Source organism: Lutra lutra, chromosome 10 (assembly GCF_902655055.1).
Source record: "Lutra lutra chromosome 10, mLutLut1.2, whole genome shotgun sequence".
NCBI lineage: Eukaryota > Metazoa > Chordata > Mammalia > Carnivora > Mustelidae > Lutra > Lutra lutra.
The window spans coordinates 86,696,531-86,712,791 of record NC_062287.1 but is presented as its reverse complement, the minus strand read 5'-3'; the positions used below and the strand labels follow the sequence as shown (position 1 = coordinate 86,712,791).

Here is a 16,261-nt window from a genome sequence, read left to right as displayed (position 1 = left end):
CTCCACAGAAAACACGGCCTCGGCCTGACTCCTGGCCGGCTGGCTGACTCACCGGGGTCCGGGGAGGTAGGGCCTCAATGCTGGCAGCGTGCGACGAGATGGGCAGGATGCTGAGCTGGTCATCGATGACGAGACACTTCTTACAAGAGGCCAGAGAGAGGATAAATCTGAGGAACAAAACGGTCATGAGGTGTTGGGGGGGAAGGAGGGCAGTGCCTACATAACAAAGGTGTGGCTTTTCTTCAGGAAAGTCATTTGGCCCGCACAGCTCTAAGAAAGCAACAGAAAGCCAAAACACAGTTGGAGGGCAGGGCAAGAGGATTCTGAGCTTCCTCTACAAGGCACCTGATCGTGTTTTTTTGTTGTTGTTGTTTTTTAAGGTTTTATTTACTCATTTGAGAGAGAGTGAGCAAGACAGAAAAGGCAGTGGGAGAGGACAGAGGGCAAAGCAGCCTCCCTGTGGAGCAGGGAGCCCGGTGTGGGGCTCCATCCCAGGGCCCCAAGATCATGATCTGAGCAGAAGGCAGAAGCTTAACAGACTGAGCCACCCAGGCGCCCCCAAACGTGCTTTATACAGCAAACAAGAACACCCAGAACTGTCTCGAGAGACAGGTTGTAAGCACTCCTACTGTGCACAACCGTCACTGCTCCCTGTGTCACACGGCTCTTCCCACACCCTCTCACGCTCACCCTTTAAAGACCGAGCTGTCTCAGGCCATCCTTCAGTGGGGAGCTCCAAACCCACCCCATAAATGATCACCAGTCACACAGGGAAACAAACCCATACATGAACGAATTTACCTTCTGCCACGAGGAAAAAATAAAGACAAGGGAGAAGACAGAAAAGCTCCCTCAAGAAATTAACACCAACGCTCCTGAGTGTAGGAAAACATGTGTTTGGCTAGAGAATTCGAGGGCCTCCCCCTGCACAAGGAGCGAGCCTCACAGGCTCCTGTCACAGGCTTCCTTCTGTTCCATCTGGCAGCAGGCGGCCAGCTCCCAACCTAATCCGTCTACTGAGTGAAAGCACCAGAGACGATGAAAACTAGAAAGGCCCCAAGTTTCGAGGCCAGGCCTTCTAAACCTCAGCACGAGCAACATTTCAGACTCTTTGTTGTGGGGCTGTTCTGTTCACCTCAGGCTGGTCAGCAGTATCCCTGGCTTCTACTCACTAGACGCCGGCAGCGTCCCCCACCCGTCCAACAGTGTCCCCCAAGTCATGACAATAGAAATGTTTCCAGACACTGCCACATGTCCCCAGTGAGCAAGACTGCTCTAGACGAGGACCACTGACCCAGGCCACAGCTTCCTATGGAGTTTCACAGGCTGCTAACCAGTGCTCCCTAAGAAAGGGCTCTGTGGTCAAATAAATCTGGGAAACGATCAGTTAAATAGGTCCCTGCTGCTGCAAGACTTCCAGAGGCTACAACAGGCCAACGTGAATCTTCACACAGGACAAACTCTATCAGCATTTCCCAGATACAACTGGCCAGAAACCCTTTTGACATCAAGTCCCTCTCAAAATACTAACATTCTGTGAAACACATTTTGGGAAACGGTGACCCAGACAAATTACCCCTTTGACAGAAGAGTAAGTGAGAAGCCAGAGAGGAGGAGGACTTGGTTCAAGCCCTAGCCCCCCACTCACTTTCACTGCTTCCAGTTGGCTTCCCAACCACCGCTGCTGTCCGGGCTCTCACCACTCTGCACCCGTGCCACCTGCCCTCGGACAAGAGCGCAGCTTTCCGCTGGGTCCAAGACAAAAATATGTTTCCCGCCACGGCTCCTCACAATTAAGGGCCCGAGGAATGTGCCTCAGACGTACCTCTCATTAAATCTTCCCACCACATCCTGATGGGCCTCAGTCCTGTATCTTGAATGCACGTCCTGAAAGAGACAACATCCGTGAACAAAGACATCCCACAGTATCGCTGGGGCTCTGGGTCTCTGCACAGACGTAACAAGCAGCCCTGGGATAAGAGGCGCCAGAGCGGCTGCTGGAAATCCACCCCTACGCGATCTGCTATGCTCAAGGGTCGGACCGCTCCTTGCTGGAACGGGGATCGGCAAACTCTCAGTGTAGTGTTTTTTTACGACAATAAACTTCCCCTCATCTCAACTTTGGCGTTTTTCCACATTTTATCCAGCACCATAAAATGTCTTCATTCAATAAAACGTACATGCCAACCGTGTGCCAGACACGCTGGCTATACACTGGTGTTTAACGAAGCATGGCCTCCGTTCCCATGAGGCCTACGGTCTGATGGTTGGAGGGAAACAAATGAGTAAAATTCTGGCCAATGCTACAAATGAAAACCAGGATGCAGTGATAGCAAATGGCGGGGGCGGCTACTTACCTGCAGCAGAGAGGGAAGGCCCTCTGAGGTGAGGAGCAGACAGCCATAGGTAAGGGGGCAGAAGGACAAACAAACTGACATGGGCACAAGGTCATTCATTCATTCACATTTAAGCATTTAACGAGTGCTTACTAAATGCCGGCCACTCTCCCAGCATCTGGGAGCGTACCAGCAAGGAGAACAAAGTCCCTGATCCCATGAAGTTTAGAGACTAGCACAGGAAGTCAGACAATAAACAAATAAATATGTAACTTCAGGTAGCTGGCCAATGTTCTGAAGAAAAACAAAGCAGGTCACGCATTCCAAACAGGGGGTGAGGAAAGACCACGCTGAGGAGGCGGTGTTTGAGCAAGGACTTGAATGTGCTAAGGAAGAGGGCCCTGCGATATCCCAGTGGCCACAGCAAATGCATGGGCCTCTCAGGACACCCGAGGAAGCCAGAGGGGCCACAGAGGAAGGTGATGGGAAGAGCAGTGGTGACAGGAAGCAGCCACTAAGGTTTGAGGAAAGTCCAGGTCACCGTAGAAACACAGCTCGTGAAAGCCTGAGGCTAATCCTAACTCCATTCCCGAGTAGGATCATGGGCATGACTGAAAACCTAAGAACTAAGAACATCCACATGGCAATATGACGGGGTATTACTGACAGCTCTGCATCCACTGAGACACAGTCCCACTCCTAACCATGACCTTGGCTCTGGATGGAAACTACCCTTTCCACAGTCAAAGCTCTTGCCAAACTGGGGGTGGAACTGGCAATGTTCCCTCATCATCCACAAGGATGAGGACTGGTGAGGATGTCTGTGCGTGGTCCCTTTTTTGCAATACACGAATGAGGCACCGGCACGGCTCTCTGCAGAATACCACTCCTGAAATGGAACTACGGAACAGCTGCATCTCACCCGAATCTCACTGGCGTAGAAATCCGCAAATACCCAAAATCAAATGTGAAATTCAGAGTCTAAGTCACAGTCGGGGCCACTGCATTTCTCCACAGTGACGTCCTCATTACTGGCAGTCGAAAAGTTACCAGCTTGTGCCACCGCTCACTGGAACTGCTCAACGGAAGTTCTTTAAAGAAAGTGGCCAACAGCAAAAACACAGCTTGGTCTGAACCGCCTGAGTTCGGTTACAAACCACACACCTACCATGCTCATCGTGTACAACTGCTTCAGTGAATTCATGGTCCGTAGGAGGATGACCACCAGCCCGCCACCTTCCACCGTTTCCACAGTTCTGGCCAGCAAGTTTGGAGTTAAAGCTTCAAAATCCTGGAAGAAGGAGACCTTGGATAGGGCTGGTCATGCCAAGAGCACCCCCAGGGAAGCTCAACTAAGAGTCAGGTGATAGAGTAGGAGGAGGGCTTCAGAACACAAACCCAAGACCATGGCCCCCACCCAATTCACCAGTGTGGACACACATACACCCACCCCTTCCTGATGGGCAGAGAAGCGAGCCCAGCCCTGGAGAAAAGGGGTGCCTGGTTTTGTATGTCAAGTGTGTCTAAGAATCTCAGACAAAAGCCTATTTGGGAAGAAATCCTCCCACTTTCATTGATTTGCACTTGGATTTCACAAATCCCTCACACGCATTTTCTGATGTGCTCACAGACAGAACCTGTCTGACAAGACTCAACTGTGCCACACGGGGGAGCCACTGCCTAAGGGAGCCTTCTTCATGGCAACCAGTAACAGCGGCTGCCTAAGAACACTCGCTCCCAATCCACCGTGGGGTGAGAAGAGGCTCTCTTCTCGTCTCCAAGGTGGGGTGCAAGCCAGCAGTATGGGACAACCCACTGGAAGGTAGAAAGAAAAAACAGAAACTCCCAATTCATGATTTTTTCCCTCATTTCTTAATTTCCATTTTATAAGGTACGTTTTATAACGTATATTACCACAGTATTACATGCATACTATAAACACAGACCAAAATTGGGGATCTGAGCCTAAATGTGTTCTTTTTGGGGGGAATGCAAGGGTCACAGTGTCAAGGAATAAAAGGATAAAACACAGACCACCAGAGCTCAAAACAAAGAAAAACATGAAATTTCGTCTATTAACTTGGCTGGCAAGAGAATACCAGTGAAAAAAAGCACCAGGTAGTTCTCTGTGTGGGGGGACAGCGAGGGGATTTTAAGGACAGAGAGGGATGGAGGGTGTTGCCAGTGGTTATGGCAATCGAGCGGTCTGGGGAGAACGCCTGAGTGCACATAGGATTCCACCCTTTCGGTGAAAACAGATCCCACTGCTCCCTGCTCACCAGTCTCCAGCTAGTTCCAGCAAGGACCAGGGAACATGGGGTCGCTTGGGGTTCACAGCACTTCCTTTCTCACCTTCAGCTGGTCAGAAGCAGCTGTGACGGAGCATCTGTGTCAGCTCTGGTGTCTCGAGGTAAGTGCTGCCCGAAGTGGAAAAGTTCATTCTCATACAGGGTGAGTTATCAAGTCTGCTTTGGCAAGTGGCCAAGTGTTCCACTGACCATGTGCAGGGGAGGGGGCAGGTGAGCCTTCCTCCTTAGGGCCCAGCTGTTCTCACGGGGAATGCTCGTGCTCGGACTCCAGGCCCAGGCCGGGGGAAGCCACCCACCTGGAGGACACACATGCCGAATGTATTGCCCAGGATCTTGTGGGTCTCGTTGTAGTAGCAGTAGCGAATATTTGTAGCCGCCACGAACAGTTCGAAGGGGTCATCTTGCTTTATGTTCAGTGTCCCGTTCTTTATTTTTTTCTGGAGCTGTCGCATTCTTTTCTTCCGGTGACTGCAATCACCCCCAACACACACACCCCAGGAGAGCCAGTTAACCAAAGAGGCTATTAAGGGTGAGAGCAGGGGACAGGCCAATCGATGAACACCCACCCAGACCTTCAGAGCGTGAAGGAAACTCGGCAACTACAGGGCTAACCCCGCCCTTTAAAGGTGAAGGAAAGCGTAGAGAGGTTGAGAATGGGCTGTGGAGGGAGCCAGGGTACGTCTGTGGGGGGCCTAGCTATGCCGCCCTGGTACCTTCTGCAGATACTCAACTTCCCAAGGAAAGTAATGGAAGGACCTAAAGCTCACATCTGGCTAGACCAGAGTTTGAAATCAACCCTGGTCACCTCATTACCATAGTCTCAAGCCCATGTTTCCACTACACGGTACCATTCCCCAGATTCCCCAGAAGACCTGAGAAAGGCAGGGTGACCACAGGTAGTTTATTCATTTTTCATAAATGAATTCATCTACTTCCTTCCCCAGACTGTGGGATCAAGTCCTCAAGGGCAGCCCTGACTTAAGACAGTCCTGACAGAGGATATAAGGGTTGGAATGGGATCTGGATAGCTCTCAGGAATCCTGAACTACTTCTTTTATCTTAAAATCCCTGACCGCCCCACTATCATTCAACTCTTTGATCTACAGAAAGAGAGAAAAACAAGACAATTCCAGAATTAAGGATTATAACTGATGAAAATGTTACAGTTCTCTAGCTGAATAGCTAGAACAAAGGCCTTCCCTCTGGGCCCATATTTCTTCATTTGCAAAAGAGGCCACTGGGCAAGGTGACCGTCCCTGTCACTTTGGGCTCATGCCTTAGCCCATGACTTACAAGCATCAGCTAATCTGGTGTTCTGTTACCTCAAGACCGGGTTGGGAGAGCTACAAGAGGTACAGAAGAGAGTCTTACAAGTGAAGATGGAGGGGTTAAGGTGGAAAGGCAAATCTGCCCCGAACACTGTGAACCACTTAATTCTGTGCCGTCTGACGTTAACCAACCGCACGGCAGTGACGCAAGCCCCGAAACTTCACATTCTGCTGACAGGCAACAGGCCTTATTCTCAGTCTGTATTAAAAATGCTTACCTGCCCAATTATGAAAGAATATATACAACAAAATACCTACAGTAATTTACAACAATCCACAGTGACAGACAGCTAAATGCTAACAATGCCTATGTACTGAGATTATGAGCGCTTTTATCTTCAACTATGTGATTCATCTGTATTTTTCATATTTCTTACAAGAACGCCATATATATATTTTTTTTAGAACAGCAAGACAACTAATCAAAGTTAGCCTTTGGAACTAAGTACAATTGAAAGCAGCTCTAAGTCTGCTAAACAACGCATTCAACTCAACAAATACCACCTGAGCACCTACTACTAACATGCCAGACCATCTGAAGATATGAAAATATAAAGATAAGCAGGCGAGGCCTCCTAACTAAATGAACTTACCACCTGGAAGTAAAATAAGACCAGGGCGCAAATGAGCATCTTCCCGGGGAGGGAGAATGGAGGGTGACCAGCACTGGAAGACGGAAGGCAGCAAAGAGGGTAGAGGCGCCCCAACGTGTGACTCCAGGGCTTGGGGGAAAGTTTGGAGAAGGAGACAGGCCCTGAAGAGTGGGGAACATTTCAGAAGGGGACACCTGAGAGGTGGCGGTGGCATCCCAGACAGAGGCGGCAGGACCAATGCCAGGAGTGGCCACAGCACAGGGCAGCCTGAGCTGGAGACTTCCATTTCCGAGTCAACGTCAGAGACAAACACATTTGGGAATAAAGGAGAAAGGAGAGACTCAAGGACAGAAACGCACATGCAAACTGGGCAAATAGTAGGAGGTAAGATCAAGAAAAAGAGTACTGCTCAAGAAGGCAGTCTGAGGGGACGCCTGGGTGACTCAGTTGGTTAAGCAGCTGCCTTCGGCTCAGGTCATGATCCCAGCGTCCTGGGATCGAGTCCCACATCGGGCTCCTTGCTCGGCGGGGAGCCTGCTTCTCCCTCTGCCTCTGCCTGCCATTCTGTCTGCCTGTGCTTGCTCTCTCTCCCTCTCTCTCTGATAAATAAATAAAAAATCTTAAAAAAAAAAAAAAATAAGGCAGTCTGAGAAAGCATCACTGAGGCCAAGACAGGAGCGCACCTCTGACGTGACCACAGAGTGGGTTATCTGCCAAGTAACACGACTTGGCACCCCAAACTCCTCCAGACACAGAATTGCAGGCTGAGCTACCAGATTTCCACTAGATGGACTGACCCCCACCTCCTTGGGCCCAGGGATGGGCATCTTGCCACAGGAATTTGGGGAGAAAGACAGAGGTCCAACATTGCTGGACCTCCACACTCAACAGCTCTTCCAGCCGTGGGGACAAAAGAACACAGATGGTGGAACTGGAGCGGGAAAGAACAGGGCCGCCGAGCAGAGCTGAGACAGGCAAGCACTGGGAGCATCTGGGCTACGGCTCTACACCAGCTAAGGCAGGGCTGACATCGCATTCCCGTAGGTATCGTGCAGACCTCAAGGAACTCCCTCTGGGCCTAAGTGTGTTGTGGCGCAGGTGTGCAATTTCAACCAGGTGTCCTAACTACTGCAGCTTCAAAAAATAAGAGGAGAGCCAACCGGCAAACACGACAGTGAACCAGTGGAAAAAGAACTCTGAGAGGAAGGAGAAAGAGGGAGAAAAGCTGCTGCATGAGGCGTTGGGCTGCCAGGGACTTCCCAGAGCACAATCTGCTCACAATGATCGAAGCAGAAGCCAGTTTAAAAAGAGCGTGACTAGAAGTGCACAAGGTTTCTATTTCACAGCAATAAACGTGAGAGAAAAATGAAAGCCTGAGAGATAAAACTGGGTAGGCAGCTCACCATTTTTTTTTCCTGAGACTGGAGAGCTGAGCACATTTACAGGAAAAAGGAGCAGATTCCAAAGGGGTATGGAGTTGGGGCAGAGGAAGAGGATGCAGGTCCCGACACAAGTGAGAGAAGAAATGCGGTGCTCATAGGGGTGTGCAGGGGCCATGGGATGAGGCACATCCTCCTCAGAAACAAAAGGCAAAAAAGAGAATGAAAATGCAGAGTAAATTTGAGATGAGAAAAGGCAACTGAAGGAATCTGCATTAGATCGGCGTGATCAGCTTAGAAAAGTAAAAAAATTCAGAGGCAGAAAGCAAGGCACTGGGATGCGGTCCTCTATAGAGCATGAAATGGATTTGAAACTTACTGTCAGCGGGGCGCCTGGGTGGCTCAGTGGGTTAAAGCCTCTGCCTTCCGCTCAGGTCATGATCCCAGGTCCTGGGATCGGGCTCTCTGCTCAGCAGGGAGCCTGCTTCCTCCCTCCCTCTCTGCCTGCCTCTCTGCCTATTTGTGATCTCTGTCAAATAAATAAATAAAATCTTTAAAAAAATAAAATAAGATATTAAGCCGCTGCCTTCGGCTCAGGTCATGATCTCAGGGTCCTGGGATCAGGCCCCACATCGGGCTCTCTGCTCAGCAGGGAGCCTGCTTCCTCCCTCCCTCTCTGCCTGCCTCTCTGCCTATTTGTGATCTCTGTCAAATAAATAAATAAAATCTTTAAAAAAATAAAATAAGATATTAAGCCGCTGCCTTCGGCTCAGGTCATGATCTCAGGGTCCTGTGATCGAGTCCCCCATCAGGCTCTCTGCTCAGCAGGGAGCCTGCTTCCCTTCCTCTCTCTCTCTCTGCCTGCCTCTCTGCCTACTTGTGATCTCTGACTGTCAAAAAAAATAAATAAATAAATAAAATAAAATAAGATAAACGAAACTTACTGTCAGGAATGCAGAAAGGACATCTGTGCTATCATTTTCTATATCTGGAAGTGTCCTCAGAGATAGCACCTCCCTAATGATCCCTGAAAAACTAGATCTGGGAATCACTGCCTGGCACTAAACTAAGAAGCAGGAATTGTAAGTGGTATGGGACATTCAAAGGGCCAAACTTACCTGCTAAAGCCCAGCTCTTTCTTGTAACACCACAGCACTGAAGGCCGAGCCTTCACCGTTGCTTTGGACAACATGTGATGGAGTATGACCACCTGCCAAAAGAAAGTCACGGAATCTCAGGGCCCAAAGAGGCCTCAGAGACTGCCAGGCCCAAGACCTCACTTGAAAGATCCAGAAAGTAAACCAAGGGCCAGGACAGGAAAGCACCCCGGGTCCCAAGGCCAGCAGTGCCTAGGCAGGGGCAAGAAGCCCAGTCACACATACTTAACCTCATGCTCAGTACCCCCTGAGGTTCTCACTAGGCATCTTACTCAGAGAAAACCAGTTAAAGGGACCTTAGTGTTACCATGTGCGGAAACCTCAGACGGCCAGTAACAAGTTGACTCTAGGATAAGACACAAAGTAAGTCAGAAAGTGCTGACCAGGTCCTACCTGATCCTTTCCTCGGTCTCCAACTACAACAAACAAAGACCTTTGTCGTTCAGTGACTCCATTTTCAATGAGAATCCGGATTCGGTTATCTACTTTCTTTCGATGCATGGTGAACGATTACCGCTGAAACAGAAAGGAAACACAGCTGTACATGAACACCAGATTCTGGGTGGTAACATTAGCTTGTGGCCTCCTGTGGGGCCAGGGGTTGTGCTAGGCACATTTGTAAGTATCATTTTACTTAACTCTCCAACTGCTCCCTAGGGAACATGTCAGTTTCATTTTTAAAATTAGGAAACTGTGGCTTGGGAGGTGAAGAGTATGTTTCCTCAGCAGGAAAGTCAGAAGAGAAGCTGTAATTCATACTTCTATCAAGGAGGTTTTTTCCAAAACCAGAAACAATGCTCCAAAAAACAGAATGATTAAAATATATGATGGCATATTTACAGGATAATAAGGTAGTTTTCAAGAAAAGTTTTTCAAAATAACTTTCAGAAATTATCTAAGGATATGGATGTAGATACTTATAAGACAGACATCACAAGACCAAGCATACCTTCTTTTTTTAAATGCATTTACCTAACATATAGGGAAAACAGACCTAGAAGGAAACACCAAAATGTAATTATTTCTGAATGGAGAGACTGCAGATGGTTTTTATTTTGTTCTTTTGTTATTTGGTGTTCTGTTGTTTTTTTTTTTTTTTAATTCATATGCATTACTAATAAAGTCAGGGAAAGGAAATCAATGAATATTATTGTGATGAAATGTGTCCCAGGGGCAACTGGGTGGCTCAAGCATTAAGCAGCTGCCTTCAGCTCAGGTCATGATCCCAGGGTCCTGGGATTGAGCCCTGCATCGGGCTCCCTGCTCAGCGGGAAGCCTGCTTCTCCCTCTCCCATGTCCCCTGCTTGTGTTCCCTCTCTCACTAGGTCTCTGTCAAATAAATAAATAAAAATCTAAAAAAAAAAAAAAAAAAAAGAAAAGAAAGAAAAGTGTCCCAATTGTCTCCTCGAGGGAGGGAAAACCATACTGAAGTCTGTACAGAGAGACCTTAAAAATTATTGTGATTACATATAACAAAATACTGCATCATTACCACAATAAATACACCAAGGAAACATCAGGAATATCAATTATATTATTGCAACATAAGAGTAAGAATGACAGGTTACCTAGGAAGTCCAGAGCTTGCTGCTTCTAAACATAAGGTTCATCAATTGCCTTAACTATGCCATAACCATCCTTCTAACTTCCAACCCAAATGTGGATTTTAGCAGTTCTATCTTAATATTCAACACTATATTACAACCAATGGCTCCTTTTTCATGAGGAAAGGAGCAAATATAAAAGAACTCAAGTATCTCAAGGAAGAGAGACTCCAAAGCCTAAGCTTTTTCCAGCTCAACGATCACCTCCGCTGAGCTGTCACAAAACAATCACACACTAATCAATCAATAACTAATTATTAGGGGCTGCTTTTTGCCCTAGTTACTAGGGGAGCCCCAGAAGCAATGCCAGATAAAGGCTTGACTTCAAGAAGCTTTCATTTTCCTTGGAGAAAATATTCAAGTAAAAGAGATAAGGGGCGATCGGTCTTACGACAGACAAAATTGGATGTAAAAGTAACAGTACAGCCAGTGGTCTGATGAAGGTCTGAGATTACTCTGGGCTGGAGTTGCACGGAAGGCTTACTGGATGAAGAGGGCCCTGAGAGAAAAGAGGACTTTTCTTCATTCATTCATCTATTGGTCTAACAAAATAGCATCTGTGTGCTAGTTACCGTTCTAGGGGCATTAGCAAATAAAGTCTTGAATGTGACTGCTGAATAAAGACTATAAAAGAATGAGGTGAGACAAACAGTTTAAAACATGGGAAGATCTGGACTCGGTTTAACGCCCAGCGCCTCAGTTTTATGCCCAGAGCCTATACCAGGAACTGTGGGCAAGCTCCGCGGAAAGCGAAAGTGTTGTCACCCACCCCCTCACCCCGACCCCTAGCAAGAGGTCCTAGAAGGTGGAGATCGAGCCCCGAGAGCGCTCAAGAAGCACGCCGAGGGTGGCCGCCAATCGGGAAGAGGAATCTGTCATCTAGGAGCGCCCGTGCGGGAAGGCAGGAGGCGAGGGCCGAGCATCTGCATGGATACAGAGACTTCATCCTCGAGCCGGTCACCTCTGGGCCCAAGAAAGACATGGACACCGACCTCAACACCCACCCCAAGACATCCCGTGTTGGCTACCTGCGCCCCGAGCCCAGCGGATCCCAGCCAGCAGCCAAGCCGAAGCACGTGGGGAATCCGAATTACTCCAGCAGCGAGAAGGGAGCAGTGGGCTGCCCCCAGCGGATGCCGGACTGCGAGCTTTCAGAGTTGGTCTTGCTCCGCGAAGCTCGTCCCGCTCAGGCCCTAGAAATCGGCGCGTGCGCAAGCGCACTAACGGCACGCGTGTGCGGGGGACCTTTCTCAACCAGGTCTCTGTGTGATGACGTCAGAGGCCCGGGAGGCGGAGCGGCAGCCCAAATAGACAACGCGGCCGGGAAATTACATTTTTACTCGGATGGCTGGGGTGCCGCTCGTCAGACTCAAAATACCTTGGCTTCGAAGGGGAAAATGTGCATACAGGTGTCCGCACCCCCAGCCCCTGCTACTGTACTGGGACTAGCCCGGGTTCCCAGATGGGTCCGGGGCAGTACATGACAAGTGGACCAGGATTGCTTATTAGCCTGGTTTTATGAGATTACCGACTCCAGGGATCTGTGCGCGATTTTGATGATTTTTATTAAAATAACTTCCCACTTTAATGTGACAAAATGAGGAAACTCGACCAGCAGACCCGATTCATTTCACTTGACCCTCCCCACCTGCAGAAACGACCCTGTAGACCTGTCGGGAATTCAGTAGGCTTTCCATCCACCAGAGTGGGTACTTTGTAAGCTCCCTTTAGGCCTTTATCTGGCCATCAAATGATGGCGATCTTCTGAAAACCAGCTCTGGGGCTCTGCTCTTGATAAATTACTTAACATCCTTTTTTCCTTCACCCTCCCACCCCACCAGCTCCCAGGTGAAACTCGCCCATGCACAAGAACCACATATATATTCTTACACATTCTTGTCTTTGGGCCAGAGCGTTGACCTTCAAGTAAATCCCAATTGCTTGCTTGACATTTTTCGGATACCTCAAATTCAAAATGTCTGAAGCCCAACTTATCTTCCCTTCCTCACTGAAATTCCTTCCCATCAAGACACATACAATTATAATGTAATCATCACCACCACCCATTTATCCAATATCGACCATTTTCTCACTCAACAAAAATGCCAATATGCCAGACACAAAGGATAAGGTGACCAAAATGTTCCTATCACTCATGAAGTTTGCATAATTAAGTGCTATTAAGAAAAAAGTATCCCCCCCCAAAAAAAAAAGAAAAAAGAAAAAAGTATCCAGCAAGTGAATAGTGACAAAGGATATGTTTTAGTGGTGGCCATGGAAGGCCTATGAGGCAATGACACTGGAGCAAACACCTGAATTTAGAATAAGCATTAAAAATATTTGAGTGAAAAGCCTTCCCAAGCTGAAGATGTAACACATAGATTTCTAGATGGGATTTGCCTAATTGGCAAGGTAGCAAAGCAGCCAACATAGCCAGACTACAATGATCAAGAATAAAATGGTAGGAAACTAGGCCAAATAATGAATGCACATGGACCAAACTTTAGAATTCTAGGTGTAATGGGGAAACCAGTGGAGTGTGGGGAAGTGACAAAATCTGACTTGCCCTCAGAAAAGGCTTTCTTGGCTGCTGTGCAAAAATCACTGCACAAGGGCAAGAGTAGCAGCAGCCATGCATTAAAAGCTACTGTACTTACCTGCTCTAAGCTAGTGGTAGGGGTGGTTAGAAGTGCTAGAGGACTCAGGATACATTTTCAAGGTAGAATCATGTAGGTTACTTAAGCACTAGATACAGGGTATGAAAGAAAAAACAATGGTAGCCGAAGTATTTGTCCTAAGCAAATGGATGAATGCAGGTTAATTAAGAGATTAATTTGGAACACTCAAGACATTCAAATAGAGATTAAGGACTAGGACTTGAGTTTTTGGGAGTTTGGGACCTAGGAGTATGTAGAAGTGAACTAAAGTGATTGTATTCAAAGTCCTGGGATTAGATGAGATCACCTAGGAAAGATTCTAGCTGGAGATCAAGGTCTCACAACTGGATTACCCAGCAAAGAATACTGATTACTGAGTAGTGGCCAGTGAGACAGGAAACATGTAGAAGCCATTCACTACCGCCCTCCACTTTATAATAATTTCTCACATGGGCTACTCCAATAGACATATCTAGCCCCATATATTTTGTTCTCAACAATGCACTGTGTATTCTTTAAATGGCAATTTTATTAGGTGACCATCCTTTAACCCACCCCTGGCCCCATACACACAGTTTAGAAACCCTTTAGTTTCCAACTGTTAAGAGACAAAACTTAACATGGAACATAACTATAAAGCCCCCTATAGTACCCTTTACCTGTTTCTTCAGCCACTAACTATTAACACCCACACTTCTCCCACTTGAGCAGACAGCCTTCTCAATCACTGGAGATGACACCTTTGGACATTACTTTTCTCTCCACTTCTCTGCCTAATTACTCCTCATGCGTCAAATCTTAGTTCAATTATCCCTTTCACCAAAGTCTTTCCTGATCATTTTGACTAGGTCGTAACCTATCTGAGTCACGGCCTTTATACTTGTCATCAATCACGTTGCTCCATCATGGCATTGGTACATTTTTGTGTCACCACATCATTATCTTTGATGAGGTTGTTCAGTGAAAGCAGGAACCACAGTGATTTTTGTCACCACTGAATACTTAGTGCTTGCCACGATGCTCAGAAAAGGACACCCAGATTTGCCTAATGAAGCCTTCGTTCAGTGGCTTAATACAGTGTCTCCCGAATATAAACACAGTACTTAAAGAAAACTTGTATTTATAAATAAAAATGCAACACTGAGAATTGCCTTTACTAGATCAGGTGGTCTTGCACTGTCTATACTCAATGAGCCACTCTTCTGCATGAACTGGTTAGACCTCGCCAACACCTGTTAAATTAAGGTATTAAGATCCTGACTGAAAGAAGGTATGGTAGTCTAGTCTCTTAAGACAAGGCTACCAGAGAGATTTCTTTTAAGCTTTTTCATTCTCCTCTTATAAGCAGCACTTCAGAGCTTCACTGGATAGTATACACAACTAATGTAGACTTCACTAAAGGACAGTAAAGAATCAGATTTTAATATTTAATCTAATGTAATTTAAGACAAATAGTCTTTTCCAGTATTTTTAAAAACCCCAGAATGGGAAAAGGTATAGAGATAAGCCTTAACTAATTTACATTCATTTTCCTGATGGTTTCCCTCCCCGCTGACTCTACAGAAGGGATAGGCTCAAGGGCAATACTGATTCTTTGAAAATAATTTATAGTCAATAAAACTTAAAAGTGCTTAATAATAACTCAAGTAGGATGAGAATTCAGGAACTTAAGGATGAAATGAAGAAGGGTTTGAACTCAGTGCTTCCCTGTATCTCACTCGCCTAATTAGATATATTACTGGAAATATAATGAACAGTACAAATTTCCCAAGACACTGAGCAAACTAACTACTCAACTGCCTTCTACATTTTATGAACTGGTTGTCACAGAGCACCTCAGTTACTGAGGCTTCTGAGAATAAACACAAATTTTCATGCCTCCTTTAAGTGGAAAAGTTTCCCACCATAACGGAGATGCATATATAGGAGACAAAAGAACTGTAGAAGCTAACTGATTAAAAATGTTTAAAGGACATTTGTTTTAATATCAGGATACAGTGATTGCAAAAACCCTTCCACATTCTTCAGGATATTAGGATCTAGAAACAAAACTGCTCTAACCAAGGTCATCAATGACATTCTACTTAAAGCTTAAAAAAAGGAGTCTCATTATCCACATGAGATGATTGATATTGTACATTTAAAAAGTACCTTATATAATGTGGAGCCTTACTGTATCAAGAAGCTACAGTGACACATGTGACAGTCATTTCCTTGCAACTCTGCTAAAATAATCATTTGACCAAACAAAGGCCTTCTGCAGGTAGGACAAGTATTCACATATTATGCAGGATGCTTAGTACCAAGACTCAGACCTTAACGGGACTATTTTTTTAAAAAGTTCTCTGCCTCATAATGAGGCACTCCTTTGAAAAATAGTCTGAATTGTCACACAAAAGCTTAACATGTAAACTGTGATGATAGAATGCCAAAAAAAAAAAAAAAATTCTATTTCCAAAAGAACAAACGATTCTTTTAAAAACATACATAGAAATAACAAAACTGCTAACACCTTTTACACATTCACAACATCTACACTAATGCATAGAAGTTTGAAACCTAGAAAGCATTTCTCCCCATCCAATCTCTAAACTGATTCATAGAGATCACTAGTATAAAGAACTTATTTACTTCAATTTTAAATGTCATGAAATTGTTTTCTACACAGATAGCAAGTTTAGTTTTATATATAGGATTGTAAGCATACACATCTAGGGATTACCCAGTAAACCATGAATATTTTATCTATTGCCCATAAAATACAGCTAACATATGGTTGTGGTACATCCCAGGCAGATGTCATTTAAAGCACACAACGGGAGGTGCTAGCAAAAGAAATACTCGTTTGCAAAAGTAAACAGAACCCTTCCAATATGATGTACCACAACCACACATGAG

General features: G+C 46.2%; 1 protein-coding gene across 1 annotated transcript in view; it reads right to left on the bottom strand.

The window, feature by feature from the left end:
- Nucleotides 1–11,930, bottom strand: part of NAT10 (N-acetyltransferase 10) — a 38,717-nt gene extending 26,787 nt beyond the window's left edge. Inside the window, exons 1-7 of the mRNA XM_047691604.1 lie at nt 11,735–11,930; nt 9,496–9,618; nt 9,064–9,155; nt 4,942–5,113; nt 3,505–3,627; nt 1,826–1,887; nt 53–167 (exon numbers count right to left, since the gene is read on the bottom strand). Coding sequence (XP_047547560.1) covers nt 53–167; nt 1,826–1,887; nt 3,505–3,627; nt 4,942–5,113; nt 9,064–9,155; nt 9,496–9,603 — 672 coding nt within the window. The 5' untranslated portion in view covers nt 9,604–9,618; nt 11,735–11,930. The remainder of the gene's footprint in view (nt 1–52; nt 168–1,825; nt 1,888–3,504; nt 3,628–4,941; nt 5,114–9,063; nt 9,156–9,495; nt 9,619–11,734) is intronic.
- Nucleotides 11,931–16,261: the final 4,331 nt, after the last annotated feature.